This window comes from Felis catus, chromosome B4 (genome assembly GCF_018350175.1).
Source record: "Felis catus isolate Fca126 chromosome B4, F.catus_Fca126_mat1.0, whole genome shotgun sequence".
NCBI lineage: Eukaryota > Metazoa > Chordata > Mammalia > Carnivora > Felidae > Felis > Felis catus.
Window position 1 is genome coordinate 29,804,945 of NC_058374.1, and position 22,595 is coordinate 29,827,539.

General features: G+C 35.0%; 1 protein-coding gene across 1 annotated transcript in view; it reads left to right on the forward strand.

The window, feature by feature from the left end:
- The first annotated feature begins 1,358 nt into the window (after positions 1 to 1,358).
- The window catches only part of CCDC7 (coiled-coil domain containing 7), a 407,709-nt gene continuing 386,472 nt past the window's right edge, over positions 1,359 to 22,595 (forward strand). The window contains 4 exon segments of the mRNA XM_045062653.1: positions 1,359 to 1,609; positions 6,272 to 6,602; positions 7,783 to 7,875; positions 12,809 to 12,892. Of these exon segments, the coding sequence (XP_044918588.1) occupies positions 6,324 to 6,602; positions 7,783 to 7,875; positions 12,809 to 12,892 (456 nt within the window). The 5' untranslated portion in view covers positions 1,359 to 1,609; positions 6,272 to 6,323.

Sequence of the window (22,595 nt, forward strand, 5' to 3'; positions counted from 1 at the left end):
TAGCTTCCAAAGTCCTTTGCAGAGGGAATTTTTCCATATGCAGCTGGAAATTTCTTGTGTTTGGGGGAGGAGGTGAGTTCAGGATCCTTCTATGTCTCAATTCGGAGCCCTCTTCCATTTTTGTACTTCTTGTTTCAGATTTTGTTCTGGGCTATGTTTCTAAAAATGTTTTTATTTATTTTTGAGAGAGAGAGAGAGAGAGAGAGAGAGAGAAAGAGTACAAGCAGGGGAGGGTCAGAAAAAGAGGGAGACACAGAATCTGAAGCAGGATCCAGGCTCTGAGCTGTCAGCAGAGAGCCCAATGTGGGGTTCGAACCCGTGAATTGCAAGATCATGACCTGAGCAGAAGTCAGATGCTTAACCAACTGAGCCACCCAGGTGCCCTAGAACTATTTATTTGAATATTCATATAGCAAACCAAACAAGCCATTATTAAAAAATTAAATTATATCAAGTTAGTATTTTTAAATATTAAAACATTGTACTTTGGGCAACAAAACTTTATTTGGAGAGTGTTTTAAATCAATAGTTTTCATTTTTTAAAAGAAAAAATTCATTTCTTGAAGTCAAACTATCAAAAAACTCTACCTTGGAAAATTACATCTTTTGAAGTAGTATGCAAACTGATGGCAATAGACTGTTGTGTGGCATGATGCAACTTCCTAGTCCATTTTACTTTTTAATTATCTTTTAAGTTTATTTATTTATTTTCAGAGAGAGTACAAGCAGGGGATGGGCAGAGAAGGGGGGAGAAAGAGAGAGAGAGAGAGAGAGAGGACCCCAAGCAGGCTCGGTGCTAATAGGATGGACCCTGAAGCAGGATTTGGTGTCTGGAGCTGTGAGGGCATGACTTGAGCAGAAATCAAGACTCAAAAGGCTTAAGGGGCTAAGCCACCCAGATGCCTCTCTGGTACATTTTATTTTTAAAATACGAAGCCGCTGCACAATTCCCTGGGAGCTTAAAGTCTGGTAAGGGACTCTACCAAACCCCGGATTGTAAAGAACTTTAGACAACTGCAGACTCTAAGGGCCTGGGGCTCAGGTTTTGCTGGTGATGAAGCCCAAGTTCTCAAAGCACCAAAGAGGTCCCTGTTTTATTTCTTTAGGCCAAATGCCTAAAAGAATCTCACTTGTGCAGCGTCCTGGAGGGAAGTACACAGCCCAGGGAGCAAGAAACACAGAAAGCGCAGTCTGGACTGTATTACTTCGTAGGGCTCCACAGTTGCCGAAAATCCTCTAGCCTTCAGTTCCGGGAAAGACTCGGTTCAGGCTTTCGCTCCTAGAGCGGCGGCGGATCGCGCGCGGCGGGGGCGCGCGGCGCGGGTCTCTCGGGGCGGGGGCGCGCGGCGGGGGCGTCGGTGACGCGGCGTCAACCGCCCACCTCGCGGCTTAGCGCCGGGCCGGTCGTTGCCGCCGCCTCAGGGCGCAGAGGCCCGGCCTTTCCGCCCAAATGTCAGTTTGTAAAATAGCAAGGCTGGAGTCTGAAGGGTTTGCAGGCTTCCGCCTTGAAGGAAGTCTGGGAGGCTCGGCATTTCCAACTCTTTCACCTCAGAGCCCGCTTGGCCAAGGCAAAACCGCCCAGTAACCTGGCTTCCAGCGGCCTGAGCAGGTATTCTAGCCACTGGGAGGGGAGGCGCCTGCGGTCCTTCCCACTGCGGAGTGTGAGGGTTTCTGTTGTGTTCTCTGGCAAAAGCGGCAGCTGTGCCTCTGTTGATGCGAAATCTAAGACGATAATCCTAGCTTCTTTGCCCTATGTCGCCCCCTCCCCCATTTCGTTGTGTACTGTATGATTAAAGCGTTTGAGATGAATCCTTGAAGGGAAACCACAAAACGTTTTCTTTGTGGTAGAAGGTGGCTGATAAACTTGGGCAAATTTGTGGTGATCTACTCCTCCTAGGATAGTTAGGATTAAATGAAGAAAATACGTAAAATCCCTAAATATTTCTTGTAAATACAAGCGTTTAGTCCATGTAACCTTTATTTTATTTTTTTAATGTTTATTTTTGAGACAGAGAGAGACAGAGCATGAACGGGGGAGGGTCAGAGAGAGAGGGAGACACAGAATCCGAAACAGGCTCCAGGCTCTGAGCCATCAGCCCAGAGCCCGACGCGGGGCTCGAACCCACGACCGCGAGATCATGACCTGGCTGAAGTCGGACACTTAACCGACTGAGCCACCCAGGCGCCCCGTAACCTTTATTTTTACACGCGTGAGAACTTCATGGGTCCATTTATTAGGTTGTTTGGTTGCACCTGGTGCGCGGCCCGTCTTTTTCTCAATTGGTTTCCTGAAGTAGCGGGCGTCTCTGCCTTCCTGTCTGTCACCGCAGAAGTTTCCCTGGTCCTGCCTTAAGTGCACGGGAGCATTTATGCATTAAAACCTATATCCCCTTGTTTACTCAAGGATATCATTCCAGCAGTTTCCCTCCATACCAATCAATACATTTTGCTTTCTACTGGGTCATTTCCATCAGCATATGTATTAATTTCCTACGGTTGCCTAAACAAGTACCACAAACTGGGTGGCTTAAAACAACAAAAATTTATCCTCTATTTCCGGACGCTGAAGTCTGAAGAGTGTGGCAGTGCTGGTTCCTCCTGGAGGCTCTCGGGAAGGATTTGTTCCGTGTTTCCTCCCAGCTTCTGGTGGCCGCTGCCAGTTGGTGTCCCTTAGACTCCTTGCTCTCATCTTTGCCTCTGTCTTCACGTGGTGGTCTCCCCATGCGCCCGTGGGTCTGAGTTTCTTCCAGGAAGCACACCTTTGGGGTTGGGGCCCACTCCAATCCAGTTTGAATTCGTCTTGGTTCCATCTACAAAGATCTTATTAACAAATAAGGTCACATTCACAGGTTCTGGGGTTAGGACTTGAACATATTTTTGGGGGGAGAGGGCATAATTCAACCCACAACAGCATACAAACATGTTACTTTTCTCTTAAAAAATCTTCCTTTTGCCCATATTTCAGGCATTCACCTCCGTCACTCTTAAAACTGTTGCTATCCTTTAGGTCACGAATGACCTACCTCCTTGTCGCTAAATCCGGTGGTTAATTCTTAGTCCTCAGCTTACCTGCCCAGCATTTAACGCAGTTCATCATTTACTCGTAAGTTTGTTTTTGGTTTTTTTTTTCACTTTATTTTCAATACATCCTCCTCTGGTTTTACCTGCTGGCTCATTGATCAATCATTCTTAAGTCTTTTTTGCTGGTCCTTTTCTCTCAGACCTGATGCTTTTGATGCATTGTCTTTGGCAATATAATTTCTTTGAAATTCTTTTGATGCTTTTCAATTTTGTAAATTAAATTTTAGTTTCTGTATCACTTATTACATTACCATTATTTAAAATATTATGCCACTATTAATATTAGAAAAATATAAATGGATATATTTTCCAACAGGGGACTTTGGCTTATGTTCTACAATGTATATATTTATTATTGTCAACAGTTTCCAAAACCATTGCATTCTTCAAATGAATTTTGAGTGACATGACATCAAATAATCTTTCCCAATATTTATTTGACTATGATATAAAAATTATGTTTGACAACTGTTTTCAATTAACTATGTAGTGTTTCATTACAATAATAAAGCAGTTGTACAGTTTGAGAATGAAAAATTTTCAGTGTTGTCAGAAGATATTTTTGCTCTATCATTCACTACCAAGTTAAAAAAAAAAGTCTTGATGAATTGTGCAAAATATTACGGATTTTTCATTTTTGAGTATTTTCTGTTTGTTTTTTCTCATACGTATTTGAGGCATTGTATTGCTGTTATATATATGTGTATATATATATATATATATATATATATATATATAATGTGATATATATATTTTTTAAATTTTTTTGTAAGTAATCTAAACAGTAGATTCTTCTCCAGCTGTGTCATCTCTTGGTTAAAATCCTAATACATGTTCACATATAGAAATATTTGCATTTTGGAAATCCACAATTATATCAATAATTTTTATGTGCTTTCTGTGGTTTACCTTAGGGATTGTGTCCGAAATAATTGAGAAATAATTAGCTTGTAAAAATGTTATTGTAACTGATTTCATTTATAATGTATCATATAATATTTATTTTTTGGTTTTTATTTTACTTCCTAAAATAGTCTATTATTTGGTGTTGATATTTGTATTTTGCATAAATGTGCTAACAGGATGCCATTGACTTTTTCCATTCCAAATAAAAACAATATCTATTATTAGTCTATTAAAATTTATTATATGACCCTCTCTATACTAGGTACTATTTCTCCAAAAATTTAATCATGTTTATATATTGTCAACAAATGCAGGCCTATATTTTCCCAATTTTCATAGGACTGCTAATTGTTTAAATTCTTTAAAATATATTAATTTTTAATACTGATGATGTGTATTTTACTTTATTCATGTTCGAGAATATGTGATAAATGCTGCTAATCTTTGCATCCATTTTTATTCTTCAGCTAGACTCTGCATCCAAAGAGCTTGCAATTTAGACAAAATATAGATTCCTTTAAGAAGAAATTTTATTTAAAACTTGGTGGCAATTGAATTCTTCCTCTTTCTTAGGTTATATGCTCTTTCCTTCTGAAAACTTTCAAATTTTTCTTTTTGAGGCTTTTATATTTATTTCATTAATTATGTTTTGTTGTTTATCTGTTTCCTTTTTGGTATTTTGTGAACACTTTTGATCTGTGCTTTCTACTATCCTTAAGTCTGAGAAATTTATCTTTATTATTTATTCAAATATTTCCTCCTGTCCATTTCATATTTTTTTTCCTCACTGGATCTTCTTTTATCTGGTTTTTGATATTTGTATAATTCTACGTATCTCTTGTTTTCTTTTTCATTTCTATCTCTTTATCATTTTCTGCTGCTTTCTGGCAGAATATCTCACTCTGATCTTCCATTTGCCTAATTTATTCTTCAGCAGTATTATTCTGTGATCAGTTATGTTTATTACATTTTTCGTTTATCGTATTTCTACTTGAGTCTTTAAAAAAATACTCATGTACCTGTTTTGTGTTGCTAATATTCTGTTTGTGTGTATTTGTATATTTTTGGTTTGTCTTTTTTTAAAACTTTTTTTTAAAAGCATGTATATATGTATGTATATATGCATGTATGTATGTATTTATATAATTTCTACACCCAACATGGGGCCTGATCTTACAACCCTGAGATCAAGAGTCTCATGCTCTTCGGACTGAGCTAGCCAGGTGCCTCTGGACCTTTTCTTTTAGTTTTCTTTGTTTCCTTGTTTCCTTGTTTCTTTCTTTCTTTCTTTCTTTCTTTCTTTCTTTCTTTCTTTCTTTCTTTCTTTCTTTCTTTCTTTCTTTCTTCTTTCCTTTGCAAAGCTTATATTTTTCAGGTGTCAAGTTATTTTTGCCTGTGAACTCATATGTCTTTGGGAGTGTCAGCTATTCTTGTCTAGTAATCTGTTACTATGAAATGATCAAAAAACAGGCCACAGTTTATGTCCCTCCCATCAAATTTAGGGAAATTTTTTTGTGTGTATTTGTTTCCTAGGGCTGCCATAACAAAATACCACAAACTAGGTTGCTTAAAACAATAGTAATTTATTCTCTTACAGTTCCAGAGTCTAAGAGTCTGAAATCAAAGTGTTTGCAGTGCTATGCTCCTTCTAAAGGTTCGAAAGAAGAATTTCCCTTGCTTTTTCCTAGCAAGGATGCTGGGAAAATTTAATGTTCCTTGGCTTGTAGCTGATTTACTCTAGTCTCTGTCTCTGTCATTACATGACCTTTTTCTCTATACATCTGTGTATCTTTGTCTTCATTTGGCTTTCTTATAATGATACCAGTCATTGGATTTAGGGCCCACTCTAATCTAGTATAACCTCATCTTAACTTGGTTACATCTACAAAAATGGTATTTTCAAATATGGTCATATTCACAGGTGCCAGGGGTTAGAACTTGAATATATTTTTTGGGGGGACCCAGCATGATTTTGGTGCTGCCTTGATATTACTCTGTTGTTACCCTGGGTCTAGGCTATTATTCCTATGGAAATAATGATAGATATAAAACTCCCCATCCTAAATACTCATACATAAATCAGCCTTCAGTCACCTTTAAGGATTTCTCACAGGCTTTTTTTCTTTTTCTTTTTTTTAAATTTTTTTGTTGTTGTTTGTTGTTAGGAATGGTTTCCTCTCCATTTTGTGATTTCTGCGGTGCTGGTTTTGGTATTCACCATCTTTACGGCAATTGGTAATCCTGCCCTAATTTTTAATCTGAAATCTTAATGTTTTATTTACAGGGAGGAATACAATTTTTTCACCTATAATTTGGAAGTGAAGTAAAATAACAAAATGAAGTCCGCAAAACATCTGTCAGCCTCTAGTAATAAATTGGCAAATGTTCCAGATTTAACTTACAAAAAAGGAATATTTACTTCACCGTTGTCACCTAAACCAAAGGAAAAACATAGTGCAAAATTAGTACATGATAAACTTGAACCAATGGTCTTAGGATCTCCACCAGCAGGGGAATCCATCGTAAGATATGCTTTGCCCATTGCATCGAGTAAGACAAAGGAGTTAATAGCAGAAGATGAATTGATCAGGAAAATTACCAAACATCTAAAGATGGTAAGACACTTGTTGGTCTCTGTGTTTAGGGTTTCCATGACCATCACTAGGCTTAGAGATTTGCTAGGAAGGTGCACTAGACTCAAAATATAGACCTACTGATGGCTAAGATCTAGTACAGTGAAAAGATACAAAGTAAAATCAGCAAAAGGAAAAGGCTTATGGAGTAAAGTCTGGAGGAAACTAGGTCCAAGATTCCTCTTCCTTTAAAGTCACACAGGATGTGCTTAATTACTCCAACAACAATTTATGACAGAACATGCGAAATGTTTTTTGGAGAAGCTCATTAGAGACTCAGTGCCCAGAGTTTTATTGGGGGTTGCTCATCTAGGTATTTTGCTTAGCATGTACCAAAATTCCACACTCCCTGAAGGAAAGCAGATGTTTAGCATAAACCACATTGTTTGTACAAACAGTTTAAGTACAATGAGCCACTGTTATCAGTGAATGATGGGAACACTCATGAAATCCAAGTTCTGAGGCAGCAGTCTAAGGCCAACCTTGAAAGCAGATCTTTCTAATGATAATCCTTTCTGGCTCATTCCTGCTATTTAACTCTTCTCAGCACTTTAGAAACTTTAGCTCTTAGTGTTGGGAAAAAAAAAATCTCCTTTTTCTGAGTTTCTCTTTGCACAGTGATCCAGAATTGAATTATGAATGTACCACATACCAAATGAGACCAATGAGGGAGGTAGCACAAATATAAAAAGAATATAGTTTTGTCAAATTTCCAAAATACAAGTTTGTTCAAAGTTTGAAGGGTTAGCCCAGAGAATTTCCTTAAAAAATTTATTGCTCTCTAGTTTACATTTCTATTTTGTCCGCTTCTTTTCAAAGAAGAAATTTGAGTCCCTCAGATTTTGAGGAAATACTTTGGTGATAAGTGGAGTTGATGCTTCAACTATTCATAGATGGCCTTTTACATGCCTATGAACACAGAAATGGGAGTCATAGGGACTTTCTTACAGAGTAGAGTTGAGGACTGTTTCTTATTATTTCTTCAGGGTGATATGAGATGGGATGTGAGATGGAAAGTTTAAGTTTATGGCACTGGTAGAAAGAAGTCTTATTGCTAAGGAGATCCTGACATGTTTGATTAAGTGTTTTTTTACACTTAATAAATTTACATATAATTTACATAAAATTATTAAAATAAAAATTTGCTTTGATTTACTCATAGGTTGTTTCTACTTTGGAGGAAGCCTATGGATTTAGCATTGTAGATGGAGAAAAATCAGTTGTGAAGCCTGAACATGAAGAATTAACTTTATCTGTAAGTGTATATAATCCTAATGTAGAAACATTTAACACTGAAAAGGGTTAAGATTTTCTTTTGGAGTCCATTTATGTTCTCAGAATGAATTCCCATCCATGAAAATGACCTGGTTAGGGAACTTGAAAGTAGAGTATTGATTTTTCTATTCTCTGCTAACACTTATCGTAAAGTTTAATTAAGACCTATCTGTATTTTAAACGTATTTTTATTGCTAGTGCCTGTTCTGTTTAATTCTTAAACATTTGGTTACTTGTTGGTTTTAGATGTATATTCTTTATCATGTTAAGAAAGTGTCCTTCTATTTGTATTTTGCTAAATAAAAAAACCCCAAGAATTTATTGAATTTTAACAAATATCTGGTATATATAAATTATGTAACTCTTAAGGTGATTAAGTATGTCATTCTCCCTTAACCTACTTATGAGATGAATTATTTTACATGTTTCATAATATTCAACTGTACTTTAATACACTTGTAGAGTATTATTTTTCTATTTTATAATTATTTTTGTTAGTTAGGGGTTGAGTTTGGCTCCGTGTAATAAAACACCTATGTTGAGTCTTTCAATTCATGAACATTGTATGACTCTCCATTTGTTTCGGTCTTGTTTGATTTCTTTCATCACCATTTTGTAATTTTCATCATACAGATCCTGTACATGGTTTGTTAGATTTTATGCATTAATATTTCATGTTTTTTGGAACACTTTTTAATGGCATTGTATTAAATTTTAGTTTTCACATTTTGTAAGTAGTAGATAGAAATAATGATTGGTTTTTGTATGTTGATCTTGTATCATAAACAACCTTGTTCAATGTATTTTTTCATTCTAGTTTTTCTATAGATTTTTTGGATTTTCTACATGGACAATTATGTCATCTTCATATAGAGACAATTTTACTTCTTTCTATCCAGTCTGAATGCTTTTTATTTCCTTCTCTTGTGCTGGCTCTGGCTTCAAGTATTATATTTAATAATAGTGATGAGAGCAGATATCCTTAACTGATTATGATTGCTAATTTCAGACAAGAGTGGAAGTTCAGTTCCCTGGTTGGTCTCAACATCATCACTCTGGTGGGGGAATTGGATGGCTAATTTTCACTGCCACATTATTTTTTAGTCCTATCGACACATGGATAGTGGGTGCAGCTTATTCTTGGTGTTTGGCTCAAGTAGGATAGGCATTGTCAAAAAGGTTTTGGTTATGCTAGAGACCCCCTTTTTACAGTCCTTTGGCTTTTCTTAGTTGTTGTGTGTGTGTGTGTGTGTGTGTGTGTGTGTGTGTGTGTGTGTGTGTGTTTAAGTCTGTGCTTACTGGAAGTTCCATGAGTCAGGCTTTTCCAGTGTCCCATCCATTTTATATGTAGGTAAAAAGAAAACCTAAAGAATTCATGTATTCCTCAAGTTTTGAGATCTCTGCCTTTCTCTTTCTTCCTTTCAGAATTTGCCTGTGTTAGTTTGTTGTATTGTCTATGGATTTTAACTGTAGGAGGGGTGATTAGAGGAATGGGCCTAGTCCATGATGACCAGAAGTGAAAGTCCAAAATTATTTTTTTATGTATATTTATTCTATTTGCAGTCCATCAAGCTGAGTTTGTGAGTTGATGTTTTTCATCAAATTTGGAAATTTTCATTCATTATTTCTTTACATATTTTACTGCCTCTCTGATCCTTTTTTATGAGACTCTAATTACACATGTATTAGAATGCTTGTTACTGTGTAAGAAGTTACTCTCTGTTCATTCATTTCAATTTTTTCTCTTTCTTTGATTCAGTTTGGGAAATATATGTTATTCTATCTTCAAACTCACCGACCCTTTCTGTGGTGTCTGATCTGCTGTTAAACTCTATCCAATGAAATTTTTATTTCAAATATCATAATTTTCACATTTAAGATTATCTTTTGGTTACTTTTTAGGGAGTTTATTTCTCCTGCTATTATCTATCTCTTTACCTGTCTACCAATATTTTTCTGCAAATTCTTTTATCAGTAACAGAGTTTTAAAAATCTTTGCTAATTTTCAGTATCTGGATCATCAGTGTATTTGCTTCTACTATTTTTCCTTTTGATTATGGATTGTATTTTCCTGGTTATTCATATGTTTTATAATTTTTCTTAGTTGGATCCCAAGCATTATATTTAGAAAAGTATTGGAAACTTTGGTACAATGTTTTATTTTCTAGAGAATCCTTACTGTTTCCTTTCTGACATTTAGCATGAAAAGCTAATCATTCGCATTCTTCTAAGAACTGATTTGAGCAGGAACTGATCCATATTTTAATTAAGTTGAGTTATTGTATGATTTGTCTAACCCATAATCGTACATATTGCTGCTTCCCCTCAGGGGTTGATTTATTTGATCTTGCAAGTATTTTAGCAGGGAAGACTTTGAACTCTGATTTTAAATAGTTTTGGTTCACATTTTGGTTCATTCCTGGTAGAACTTCAAATACAATTACCACAAGAACATGCAGGATGAGATTCCTCTGGTTTTTACTTCCTCCTTTTTATAGTTGTGTAATTGCCAAACTATAAAACATTTTGTTATCCCCAAAAACTTCCTTGTATCCCACTTACAGTCAGTTCTTTCCTCCCACCCTGGCTCTAGACAAACACTGATCTGTCACTATACTTTTACCTTCTCTAGAATGTCATATAAATAAAATCATATAATATGTAGTCTTTATATATATATATATGTGTATATATATATGCATATATATATATGTATATATATATATATACACATATATATATATATAGCCTTCCCCACTTCATCATGTATTTGAGATTCATCCATGTTGTTCTGTATACCAGTAGTTTGTTTCTTTGGTGTGAAGAGTATTCCATTGTATGACTATCCCACAGTTTGTAATCCATTCGCCAGTTAATAAACATTTAGGTGGTTGGATGCAGTAACTGTTTTGACTGTTATGAGTGAAGCTTCTGTGGACATTGTGTACAAGTCTTTGTGAGGATATATGTTTTTATTCATCGTGGATAGTTTCTTTGGAATAGGATTGATGAGTTATAAATACGTGTTTAACTTTATGAGCGATTGCTCATAAACTGTTTCCCAACATGGCGGAATCATTGTATGTTACTACCAGCTCTCTATGAGAGTTCCGGTGGCTGCGCATTCTTACCAGAATTGGTATTGTCAGTCTTTTTAATTCTGACCATTCCTAATGGGTACATAGGCCTCCTTTTCTGCCATCTTTATGGCAAAATTGAGATGGGGAGGAGTTTGGTAGAAGAAAAATGTTTGGGTTCAGTGATTTGCCTTAGGAGCTTTTCTCATTCTAGTCTATCTGCCAGCTTAAATGGCTGTCAAAGGCTCAGCTGGTTTTTCTTCATACTCTGAATTCTGTTTGTCAATGGTAGGCCTGCTTTTTGACGTGGCTGACTTGGCATACTTGGCACAACTAGGCCAAGTGCTCTTCTTTCTCCACCATGCTCCCTTTAGGTATGGATATGGCTTTGGTTCTTTGCTCATCTGCAAAGTATTCTGTGGAATTCAGTTCATCACGTTTTCCTTATGTCCTCTCCTTTTCAATATCCTCAAGGAAAAACATAATAATTAGTAGGTGACTAACAGTCTGTATTATACTGGTAGTCTACTTGTCTTACAGCACTGTTGTCATAATTTTTGATGATTTTAATATCCATGTAGAAGATCTTTCCAAATAATGTGGCCTCTTAGTTCACTGAATGATCATTCACTCTAATGATCTTATCTTCTATGTCAGCCACTAACCAACAAGATGATATCCTTTAGTCTTTGTCATAACCAATAACTGTTACTTTTCCGTAATTTAAGTTTCAATCATCTTAATTTCTGGTCACTACCTCTTATCTTTCCCACTTAGTCTGTCTAATATTCTGACTCCAAAAGTCCTTTGATTCCATTGGGAACTATAATCCATTGGTCCTATTACATTTTACTGTCCCAAATACTTCTTCTATTCTTACTTACCTAGCTTAAATTCCATGTTCCCTTATTATTATTGCTCCCACACATAGGTACTTAACTCTCTTGCCTTGTCATGCTTTATTGATTTTATTTTGTTAAACTGCAACCCTGATCAAATCAATCCCTATATTTGTGGCTTCTAAATCTGAATAGAAGATGGTCCTCAAGCATGTGTATAGTCTCATATTTATGATTAGTAACTCTAGTTCATTCATTTTCCTGCTCTCCTGAATGACTAATTCAGTTTTCCCACTCTTCTATAGGGGTATAGATCTTTACCATGACAAAAAAAATATATGAGCGTATGAGTATGTTTTAAAATGTGACATTGAATAAGCATATTCCTCATGGAGAACACTCTATGAGAATCCTAACTGTTTATAAGCATCTAGATTTGTTTGTCATAGGTTGTCTCTGATTTACAAATCACCACTCTACTATAAAAGATTCAGTCATTGTGACTTTTTTTTTAAGTCATTGTAACATTTTAATCTGTCACTATTTTTTCCTCAAAGTCTTCATTTGCTTATTGAGGGTGAAAGACTATAGCTCTTGATAAGTATACTTATATTCAGAAGTTATAATTAGCGTTAATTTTCTAACACAAAGAGATATTTATAAGGTATATACAGAATTGCTACCTTTTTTTGGCTGCTCATAAATTTCAGGAGTCTAAATCTGGGATGCTTGATTTTCTACAACTATGTAGAGGAGAATGAGAAGAGATGCATAGTTGGGTATGTCATTCATGGGCCACTCCCCAGAATGTACTCTCTTCCACTTTCTGGGAGAATTTGCTAGTATAGCATTTGGAGCACAATTTCTTGTCTTATATGTTTGAAGGGACATAAATTATAGACAAAAATTATTTTTAAAAACAAATGTACTAAAATATAGATGGGTATGCATATGGGTTCTGAAATTAAAAGTAACTTTGTTTTATTCTTTTCAAAAGGTTGGGGATGATCTGAATTCATTCTTGATATGTTGTTCACAATTTGCAGCTCAGTTAGAAGAAGCAGCTAAGGAAGAACGTCATGTATGTATTCTGCATAAATTATCAAATCTAAAATATCATTTATTGTTTTAATTTAAATTATTGGTACTGTTAATAAATTTTATACTAATACATTTTATATTTATTAAAAATTGCTATTAAAATAATTATAGTGATAAAATATTTTAAAGCTATGTTGGTTGTTTGAATTTGGATGTAATATCATGTAGCAATATTAGTCTAGATACAATGCCTTAATGAGTTACAAAAGGCATTAGAAAGTATCATTTTTTTTATTCTTAACATAGGCATTTAGATCTGTGAATTGATAGAGTCATTGGTATTTTCATATTTACAGATGAAAATATAGTATTAATAGTATTTTTATTTTAGTGTTTTTAATAAGGTAAATTATATTACAAAGGCAATATGTCATAATTAATGAAAATTTTAAAAAAGACATGCATGAAGAAAACAAAAATTTGTTGTGGCCTGTTTACATAAGGATTTTTATGCTGACTTAGTTTTCTTCTATTCTTAGTTTATTGAGGTTTTTTTTTTTAACCATCAAGGAGTTGAATTTTATCAAAACCTTTTCTTGAATCTATTGAGATGATCATGTGGTTCTTGTCCTTCATTTGTTTATGTGGTGTATTACATTGTTTCATGTTATTACAAATAGTGAGCCAGGCTTATGTTCCAGACATAAATCCTACTTGGTTTTACCTTTTAATTTGCTTTTGAATTCTGTTTGCTAGTATTTTGTTTAAGATTTTTGCATCATTATTTATCAGGGATATTGGTCTGTAGTTTTCTTGTGTCTTTGTCTCGTTTTGATATCAGGATAATGCAGGCCTCATGGAATAGGTTTGGAGAATTCCTCCTTTTTGATTCTTTGGGAGAGTTTGAGAAGGGTTGGTGTTTTAAATGATAGAATGCCCCAGTGAAGCCGTCTCGTTCTGGATTTTTCTTTGTTGGGAGGTTTTTGATTACTGCTTCAGTTTCCTCACTAGTTATAGATCTGTTCAGATTTTTTAATTTTTTCATGGTTTGGCCTCAGTAGGTTATATGTTTCTAGGAATTTATCCATTTCTTCTAGGTTATCCAATATTTTGGCATATAATTGTGTATAGTAGTCTTTTATGATCTTTTGTCTTTGAGCAAAGTGGACATCATTGTAATATATCCTCTTTCATTTCTAATTTTAATTATTTGAATATTCTCTTTTTTTCATAGTTAATCTAGCTAAAGCTTGTTACTTTTGTTAATCTTTTTTTTTTTTATTTTTTAAGTTTATTTATTGTGAGAGAGAGGGAGAGAGACAGACAGACAATGTGAGCATGGGAGGGCAGAGAGAGAAACCCAAGCAGGCTCCACATTGTCAGGCAGAGGCTGATGTGCTTGAATTCACGAACTATGAGATCATGACCTAAGCTGAAATCAAGAATCAGAGGCTTAACTGACTGAGCCACCCAGGCGTCCCCTTGTTAATCTTTTTAAAAACAACTCTTGGTATCATTTTTGTTTCCTATCTCTATTTCATTTGTCTCTGCTCTAATATTTATTATTTCCTTTCTTTTGCAAACTCTGGCTTTAAACAAATTTTTTTTTGTTCCTTTAGATAAAAGATTATTGTTTGTGATCTTTTTATTTATTTAATTTATTTTTTGAATATTTATTTATTTTTGAGAGAGAGAAAGAGAGAGACAGAGAGAAGGGAATAGAGAATCCCAAGCAGTCTCAGCACTGTTAGTGCAAAGTCTGATGTAGGGCTTCACCTCAGGAACCATGAAATCATGACCTGAGCTGAAATCAAAAGTTGGATGCTTAACCAACTGAACAACCCAAGTGTCTCAGTTTGTGATCTTTTTAAATGTAAACACTTACCACCATAAACTTTTAGTACTGATTTTTGCCAAATCTCATAGTTTTGGTATTTTATGTTTTGTTTTCATTTATCTTCAGATATTTTCTAAATTCCATTATGATTTTTTCTTTGATCCATGGATTGTTCAAGAGCATGTTATTTAATTTTCACATATTTGTGGATTTTTTTTCTTTCTACTATTGATTTCTAATTTTATACCATTGTGTTTAAAAAGATGCTTTGTGTGATTTTGATCTTAAAATTTGTTAAAACTTGTTTTGTGTCCTTAACATGTAGTCTGTCTTGGAGAATGTTCCATGAGTGCTTGAGAAGAACATGTATTTTGCTGTCATTAGGTGGAGTGTTCTGTATATGTTTGTTATGTATTTCTATTTTACAGTATTGTTTAGTCCTTCATTTCTTAAATTTTTTTTATGTTTATTCATTTTTGAAAGACAGAGAGACAGAGCACAAGCAGGGGTGGGGCGGAGAGAGAGAGGGACACAGAATCTGAAGCAGGCTCCAGGCTCTGAGCTATCAGCACAGAGCCTGACGCGGAGCTTGAACTCACGAACCACGAGATCATGACCTGAGCTGAAGTCAGATGCTTAACCGACTGAGCCACCCAGGCGCCTCTAGTCCTTCATTTCTTATTGATATTCTGTCTGATTGTTCTTGCCATAACTGAAAGTGGGGATATTGAAATGTCCTAATATTATTGTGTTGCTGTCTGTTTCTCCCTTTAGTTCTGTTATTGTTTGCTTCACATATTTGGGTGCTTTAATATTAGGTGCATATATATTTATAATTGTTATATATTTCTAGTGAACTGGCCCTTTTATCATTATATATATCTTTCTTTTTTCTTTATATTTTGACAGTTTTGTCTTAATCTCTATTTTGTCTAAGAATGGCCACCCTTGCTCTCTTTAAGTTCCTGTTTCTATGGAATATCTTCTTCTGGCCTTTTACTTGGAGCCTGTGTGAGTTCTAAGATTTAAAGACAGCCTCTTAGGGGCAGCATATAGTACTTGTAGGAGATGCTTACTATTGCCATTTTGTTTATGCTTTCTGTTTGGTAGCTTTTGGTTCCTCTTTTTCTCTCTTGGTATCTTCTTTTGTGTTTTGTTGATTTTTTTGTAGTGATGTATTTTGATTCCCTTCTTGTTTCCCCTTGTTTATATTCTATAGTTATTTACTTTGTGGTTACCATTGCAATTATATAAAACTTATTAAAGTTACAACAATCTATTTTAAATGGATAACAACTTCAATTACATATAAAAACTCTACTATTTACATCCCTGCCTCTCCTACTTTATGTTATTCATGACATAAATTACCTCTTTTTACATTGTATGCCCATTAACTTAAGTTTATAATTAGTTTTCATCTTAAAAAATTCTGTACCAAATTTATAAGTGATTTATTTGCCTGCTTAAGAATACTACAGGATATTTGTTGATACGTTTATATTTGTAAGGGAATTTTATATTTTTGTATGGTTTTGTGTTGATGTTTATTGTTATTTCTCTTCAACTTTTAGGACTCCTTCAGGGTTTCTTATAAAGAAGGTCTAGTGGTAATGAATTCTTTTCAGCAGTTCTTTTTATCTGGGAAAGTCCTGATTTCTCCCTTATATTTGAAGGATAGTTTTGCAAGATATAGTATTTTTGTTTGGCAGTTTTCTTTCAGTGCTCCCTAGTAGCCCATAATCTAATGGTTAAAAATTTGCTGATGATCTGGTATAAACTTTCTTATATGTAATGTGTTCTATTTTTCTTGCTGTTGACAAGATTCTATCTCTGTGACTTTTGACAGTTTAGTATGATATATCTCAGTGTAGATTTCTTTTGATATTTTCCTAATTGGAGATCTTTAAGCTATTTGAATTTGTATGTCTATTTTCTTTTCAGATTTGGGAAATTTTTATCATTTCTTCAAATAAGTTCCATGCCTGTTTCTTTTTTCTTCCTTCTTCAGTTCCCATAATTCATATTTTGTACCGTTCCATGGTATCCCATATGTCCTTTAGGCTCTCTTTATTTTTCTTCATTCTTTCCTTTTTTTTCCTTTTCTGTCTTGATTATTTTGAAGATCTTGTCTTATAGTTTTCTGATTCTTTCTTCTAATTGGTCAAGTCAGCTGTTGAATTCCTGTAATGGATTTTTCAATTCAATTATTGTATTCTTTAGTTCCAGAATTTCTGTGTGGTTTTTCTTCATAGTTTTTATTTTTTTTCTTGATATTCTCATGTTTATGTATGGTTTTTCTCATTTCCTTTGGTTGTCTTGTGCTCTCTTTTAGCTCATTAAGTATCTTCATGATGACAATTTTGAATTCTTCGTAATTCATACATTTCTGTTTCTTTAAAGTTAGTTTCTGGAGGGGCACCTAGGTGGCTCAGTTGGTTGAGCATCTCACTTTGGCTTAGGTCATGATCTCACGGTCTGTGGGTTTGGGCCCCATGTAGGGCTCTGTGCTGACAGCTCAGAACCTGGAGCCTGCTTTGTATTCTCTGTCTCCCTCTCTCTCTGCCCCTCCCCCATTTGTGCTCTTTCTGTCTCTCAAAAATAAATAAACTTTAAAAAAATGATTAGTTTGTGGAGATTTAATTTGTTTGTTTGAATGTGCCATGGTTCCCTCTTTCTATGTCTTGTTACTTTTTGTTGTTAGAATTTTGGCATCTCTTCCAGACTTTGTGGTCTGATTTCCTATAGGGAAGACTTTCTCCATTCAGCCTGCCTAGATACTGGAGGTTTCTTAGGCCCTTTTTGGGTAGGCATTCCCTCTGGGTTTATGTGTGTAATCTTTGAGGCAGGTACTCCCAGTGGTGCTGTTATAAATTTCAGTAAGGAACTCCACCTAGTGTCTATTTTTGGTACTGCAATCTCTGGTGCTTCATGTACTCTGGTGAATGGTTGATGGTCTTAGTTCTCAGAGATTCTGGCACCCTATTGCTGTCAATTCTTGGATAGAGGCAAGAGGGAAACTGGCCATTTGGGCAACCTCCTGGCTTCCAAATCAGAGTGTTGAATATGTGTTCTACTCCTTTCCATCCCCAAGGGGAAGACAAGAGTTGGGGATTTCTTCCCAATTGTGCTACAGTGTCAGGATAGGGAGAAGCTCTGGGAAGTTAATGTTGAGAGTATAAGTTTTTTTTTTTTTTTTAAGTGGTGTTTCATGTTGATGTGGTTGGTCTTGTCCTTGCCTAAGGTACAGGAAACGTTAAAGTTTAACTGGTTTTTGGACTTCTCAGAGGCATTTGGTTTGTTTGATGTAAAATCCCTGTCTTTGTGGGGGAAGGAGGGTTTCAGGCTTCATATTCACTATCTTGCTGACAAAGTCTTATTTCTTTAATGAGGAATGATATTAAAAATGCCCAGTGATTCTGGAGTGTCTTTGCTTTTATGCTGTTTCAGCAGACAGAACTAGGAAATGTATACAGGTATGCACACATACCATATACATAGTTCACATGCTCATATTTCTACAGAAAAATAAAGTGCACATGTACACACACACACACACACACACACACACACACACACACACACACATGAACAGACACATTTAGAAATCTCAAAATCTCAGAGACACCTTTAATTCTAGTTTCTCACCTCAGGGCTTGTTCTTGCCTTCCTCAATTTCATATGTATACTCCTTCTTTCCATAGTGAGAATCCTAACTCTTAACATCAACACATTTATTCTTTTGCTCAACCTTATAATACTTACAAGATTGTTTAAGGATTTCTTGTTATATCACTATAAAAACAAATCTACTAAAGAGATTTCATGATTTCTTTTATACTATCCCCCTACCTCATCCCTTGGCAGTACTCTTTCCCAAGACTGAGTATAAGGTGTATGTTAAATTCTGTATTCATGAGTTACTTGGATTAGTTCTTTTTTCTTTTTCCTTACTAGTTTTACCTATTTGAAGGCAAAAACTCTAACTCAAAAATATATGTATATACCCTCATGTTCATTGCAGCATTATTTACAACAGCTAAGATATAGAAGCAACCCAATGTACATCAATAGATGAATAGATAAAGAAGATGTGGTATCTATATGCAATGGAAGATTACTCAGCCATAAAAAGAATGAGACCTTGCCATTTGTGACAACATGAATGGACTTTGAGTGTTTTATGCTAAGTGAAATAAGTTAGAGAAAGACAAATGCCATATGATTTCACTTATATGTGGAATCTAGAGAACAAAACAAATCAACAAACAAAGAAAAAACGGAAACAGCCATACATATGGAGAACAAACAGGTGGCTGCTAGAGATGATGGGAGTAGACAAAAAGGAGTAAAGGGGAGTGGGAGTTTCCAGCTTTAAGTTATGTAATGAATAAGTCAGAGGGATGAAAGTTAAAGCATAGGAAATGGTACTGTAATCATGTTGTATGGTGACAGATGATAGCTACACTTGTGGTGAACATAGCATAATATATAAAGTTGTCAAATCACTATGTTGTATGTCTGAAACTAATGTAACATGTGTCAATTATACTTCAATAAAAACAGAAATACTATGAGATGTTTTTTTGGAGAGAGAAAAATAATCCAGAGGAAAGGTCTGAGTAACAAGTAGAGCAAACTACATGATAAATGTAGTAAATATTGAATACGTGTATATATGTATATACATGTAACATAAATATATATTAATAATCAAATCTTATGGATTAGAAAATATGATAGAATAAAAATGCATGATAATTATCACGTACATCAGGAGAGAACTTAGACTTGGAATTAATTGCAATTGAAATATAATCTAAGGTCCTTGTTTGGGAGAATAGTAATGACTTTAATAAGTTAGGTATTCCTATTAAAATTTCTTTTAAAAAATATATGTTATGTGTCGAATTTTTATCCTAGTAGAGGAAAATTGAATGACAAAAAAAATCCAAAAGATTCTAAAAAAAGAGAGAAAAAAATAATTAGAAAGTAGATAATGGAAATAAATCTAAATATGTCAGTAAATATACCAATTAAAGGAAAAAATTTGGTTAAAAATGAATTTAAACTATATGTTTACTAGAAATATATTAAAGCATAAAAATACAGAAGTGTTGGGGCGCCTGGGTGGCTCAGTTGGTTAAGTGTCTGACTTCGCCTCAGGTCATGATCTTACAGTCTGTGAGTTCGAGCCCTGTGTCGGCCTCTGTGCTGACAGCTCAGAGCCTGGAGCCTGCTTCAGATTCTGTGTCTCCCTCTCTCTCTGCCCCTTCCCCACTCATGCTCTGTCACTCTCTGTCTCAAGAATAAATAAAAACATTAAAAAAAATACAGAAGGGTTGAAAGTGAAGAATTAAAGAACAGAATACTTAGGGAAAGGTTTAACCAAGGATATGAGATATCTGTACACTAAGAACTATAAGATATTGATGAAAGGGGCGCCTGGGTGGCGCAGTCGGTTAAGCGTCCGACTTCAGCCAGGTCACGATCTCGCGGTCCGTGAGTTCGAGCCCCGCGTCGGGCTCTGGGCTGATGGCTCAGAGCCTGGAGCCTGTTTCCGATTCTGTGTCTCCCTCTCTCTCTGCCCCTCCCCCGTTCATGCTCTGTTTCTCTCTGTCCCAAAAATAAATAAACGTTGAAAAAAAAATAAAAAAAAAATCTTATAAAAAAGATATTGATGAAAAAACTTGAAGAAAGAATGGCTACCATTGCCAACATCTGTTGTTGCCTGAGTTGTTAATGTTAGCCATTCTGACAGGTATGAGGTGGTATCTCATTGTGGTTTTGATTTGTATTTCCCTGATAATGAGTGACATTGAGAATTTTTTCATATGTCTGTTGGCCATCTGGATGTCTTCTTTGGAAAAGTGTCTATTCATGTCTTTTAGCTTTTTCTTCACTGGATTATTTGTTTTCTGGCTGTTAAGTTTGATAAGTTCTTTATAGATTTTGGATACTAACCCTTTATCTGATAAGTCTTTGCAAATATCTTCTCTCATTTCATCAGTTGCCTTTTAGTTTTTCTGATTGTTTCCTTCTCCATGCAGAAGATTTTTATTTTGATGAGGTCCCAATTGTTCATTTTTGCTTTTGTTTCCCTTGCCTCTAGAGACATGTTGAGTAAGAAGTTGCTGTGGCTGAAGTCAAAGAAGTTTTTGCCTGCTTTATCCCCTAGGATTTTGATGGCTTCCTGACTTATGTTTAGGTCTTTCATCCATTTTGAGTTTATTTTTGTGTATGGTATAAGGGTATAAGAAAGTAGTCTAGGTTCAATCTTCTGCATGTAGCTGTCCAGTTTTCCCAACACCATTTGCTGAAGAGACTGTCTTTATTCCATTGGATATTCTTTCCTGCCTTATCACAAATTAGTTGGCCATACATTTGTGCGTCCATTTCTGGGTTCTCTATTATATTCCTTTGGTCTATGTGTCTGTTTTTGTGCCAATATCATCCTGTCTTGATTCTTATAGCTTTGTAGTACAGACTAAAGTCTGGGATTGTGATGCCTTCCACTTTGGTTTTCTTTTTCAACATTACTTTGGCTTTTTGGGGTCTTTTTTTAGTTTCATACAAATTTTAGCATTGTTCATTCTAGCTTTGAGAAGAATGCTGGTGCAATTTTGATAGGGATTGCATTGAACGTGTAGATTGCTTTGGGTAGTATTGACATTTTAGCAATATTTTAATGACAGCCTAGCTGGATACAGAATTCTTGGCTGTATATTTTTCCAGTTCAGCATGCTGAATATATCCTGCCATGCCTTTCTGTCCTGCCAAGTTTCTGTGGATGGGTCTGTTATGAACCTGGTCTGTCTTCCCTTATAGGTTAAGTACTTTTTTTCCATTGCTGCTTTCATAAATCTTTCCTTTCCTATGTATTTTGTGAATTTGATTATGATATGCCTTGTTTATGGTCAGTTTCTGTTGAAGCACAGGAGTTCTCTGTGCTTCTTGGTTTTGATGTCTGTGTCCTTCCCTAGGTTAGTTAGAAATGGTTTCCACTGTGATTTGCTCACATAGACCTTGTACCCCTTTTTCTCTCTCTGTATCTTCTGGGACTCCTATGATTTGGATGTTATTCCTTTTTAATGAGCCACTGGGTTCTCTAATTCTTATGTCGTGCTGTTTTGCCTTAGTTTTCCTCTTTTTTTTTCTGCTTCATTATTCTCCATAATTTCACCTTCTATATTGGTGATTCATTGCTCTGCTTCAATCCATCCTTGCTGCCATGACATCCATTCAAGATTGCATCTCAGTTTTACCATTTTTAATTTCATCCTGACTAGATTTTACCCCTTTTCCTCTGCAGAAAGGGATTCTATGCTTTTTCAACCCCAGCTAGTATTCTTATTATTGTGATTCTAAATTCTAGTTCAGACATCTTCCTTATATCTGTGTTGATTAAGTCCCTGGCTGTCCTTTCTTCCTGTTCTTTCTTTTGGGATGAATTCCTTCATTTGGTCATTTTTGGAGGAAGAAAAAGAATTAATAAAATAAAAAAATTAAAATTAAAAAATTAAAAACAACATAAAAAGTTAAATAAAGGAAGCTAGATCCTAGTGTGTTTTCATCTGGTTATTGAAAGAAGCTTGATAGAATAGAGGAAAAAGGAAAGAAAGAAAAGGAAATGCTTAAAAATTTTGAAAAAGTATATAATAAAATAGAATAAAATGAAATGAAGAAAGTAAAATAGAATAAAACATTTCCAAAAATAAAAAAATATAGTAAAAATTGAAAAAATTAAAAAACAAAATAAAAATAAATTTTTTCTTTTTCTGTATCCAAGAATAAGAAAAGAAAAATAAATGAAACAAACAAAAAAAAGAAAACAGAATAAAGAAGTAATGAATAGATGGAGCAGCAAACAGAATGAAATCCCAATAAAATTACATCCAGTTTCCCC